At 56.2% G+C, this 1,901-nt stretch overlaps 1 protein-coding gene across 1 annotated transcript; it reads left to right on the top strand.

The window, feature by feature from the left end:
• The first annotated feature begins 269 nt into the window (after positions 1 to 269).
• LOC124656745 (inositol-tetrakisphosphate 1-kinase 4-like) lies at positions 270 to 1,325 on the top strand. Its single transcript, XM_047195435.1, has one exon. The coding sequence runs from the start codon at positions 282 to 284 to the stop codon at positions 1,323 to 1,325; it is 1,044 nt and encodes a 347-aa protein (XP_047051391.1). The 5' UTR covers positions 270 to 281.
• Positions 1,326 to 1,901: the final 576 nt, after the last annotated feature.

Genomic DNA, 1,901 nt, shown 5'->3' with positions numbered 1-1,901 from the left:
AAGTTGACATTTAAACGAGACGAGGATGGACAACGCAAACGCGCATTCATGCGTACACACACACGTGAGTAACCAGACACACATAGTGCCGTGTGGTGGTTGAAGCAGCCCAAGTCTCGGTCTTTCCTCAACGACCAAAAGTACTGTAGGAACAATCGTGGTGTGCTGCCACTGCCATGCACGCCGATGAGCTAGTATAAAAATACATGGCCGCGCGGCACTACCGCACACTCACACACACACATTCAGCCACGGCAAGCTAAGCTAAGAATCTGTCGATCATGGCGCCCGCGGAGCAGTCGCCTGATCATGCCTACACCATCGGCTACGCTCTGCAGCCCAGCAAGGTGGGCAGCGTCATCCAGCCGCCCCTCGTCGCCCTGGCGGCCGAGCGTGGCATGCGCCTCGTCGCCATCGACGCATCGCGCCCGCTCGCCGACCAGGGGCCCTTCCACCTCATCGTCCAGAAGCTCTACGACCGGCCGTGGCGCGCGCAGCTCGAGGCCTTCTCCGCGCTGCACCCCTCCGTCCCCGTCCTCGACCCTCCCGCCGCCATCGACCGCCTCCTCGACCGCGCGACCATGCTCGACGTCGTCCCCGGCCTCAGCGTGGCCGGCGTTGGCGTCCCGTGCCAGGTCGCCGTCCGCGACGCCGCCGCTCTGGCGGACCCGGGGGAGATGCTTGCGGCCGCCAGGCTCCGCTTCCCGCTCATCGCGAAGCCGCTGGCCGTCGACGGCAGCGCGGCCTCCCACGCCATGTCCCTGGTGTACCGCCGCGAGGGGCTCCGCGGCCTCCAGCCGCCTGTCATGCTCCAGGAGTTCGTCAACCACGGCGGCGTGCTGTTCAAGGTCTACGTGATGGGCGACGGCGCCACCTGCGTCAGGCGGCGCAGCCTGCCGGACGTGCGCGACGAGCACCTCCTCCTGGCCGACGACCTCGTTCCTTTCGCCAACGTCTCCAGCCTGCCGCCCCCTGAGGACGCCGGCGACGCTGATACGACGACGATGTCCCCCGCGGCTGGCTTTGTCGAGGAGGTCGCGCGCGGGCTAAGACGTGCGCTTGGGCTGCACCTGTTCAACTTCGACATGATCCGGGGAGAGAGCGGCCGCTACTACCTCATCGACATCAACTACTTTCCAGGGTACGCGAAGATGCCGGGTTACGAGGTTGCTCTCACGGAATTCTTCGCCAAGACGCTGAACCTGCAGATCGATCATGCGCAGATCGGCACAGCCTCGAGCCTAGATTGCAAAGTGCAAGAGCTCGAGTTTGCTCAGCCGGAGATTTTTTCATCGTACGTGTCCAGACCTGCTAAAGGTTTTTAGAAGATTGGGAGAGTTTTTAAGGCGCTCTCGCCTACCCTCCCAAGGGTAGGAGAATAACTAGATCCTAACTATCGATTGTGCAAGGGTAGGGGAATAATTAGATCCTAACCATCGATTGTGCAAGGGTAGGGGAATAATTAGATCCTAACCATCGATTGTGCAAGGGTAAATTTGTCTACATATATATGGTAGCCATAACGAGTTTAATTTTTTTCCCTTCTAAGCAAGGTTTTAAATAGCGAGCTATAGCGTTTTCTACATCATGCCGCTAAGGATATTAGCGCGTCAAATACCCTTAAATAGCGTACTATAGCGGTGATTTAATGGCGCTATAGCTTTTTTCGCGTGTTTCCACTAAATGGATTAGCGTGCTGTTTAAAACTATGCTTCTAAGGTTGTGGTTAATTCTCATTCCAATTGAGTGATAGTGATGTCATCTCCACAATTTTACACTACATTAATAATTTTTACCAAAATATTTTGTATGCCTGGATAAAAAATTTGCAGCCTCACTTGCAACTTAAAATTCAATCCGCTCATAACGGAAAAATCTCAGTTGCAACCGCAATTGCGACT

Source organism: Lolium rigidum, chromosome 5, assembly GCF_022539505.1.
Source record: "Lolium rigidum isolate FL_2022 chromosome 5, APGP_CSIRO_Lrig_0.1, whole genome shotgun sequence".
NCBI classification, from domain to species: domain Eukaryota; kingdom Viridiplantae; phylum Streptophyta; class Magnoliopsida; order Poales; family Poaceae; genus Lolium; species Lolium rigidum.
This window is presented reverse-complemented; position numbering and strand designations above follow the sequence as displayed.

What these genes read in the sequence shown, in the direction of transcription:
- LOC124656745 (XM_047195435.1), top strand. Translation starts at nt 282, where the DNA reads ATGGCGCCCGCGGAGCAGTCGCCTGATCATGCCTACACCATCGGCTAC.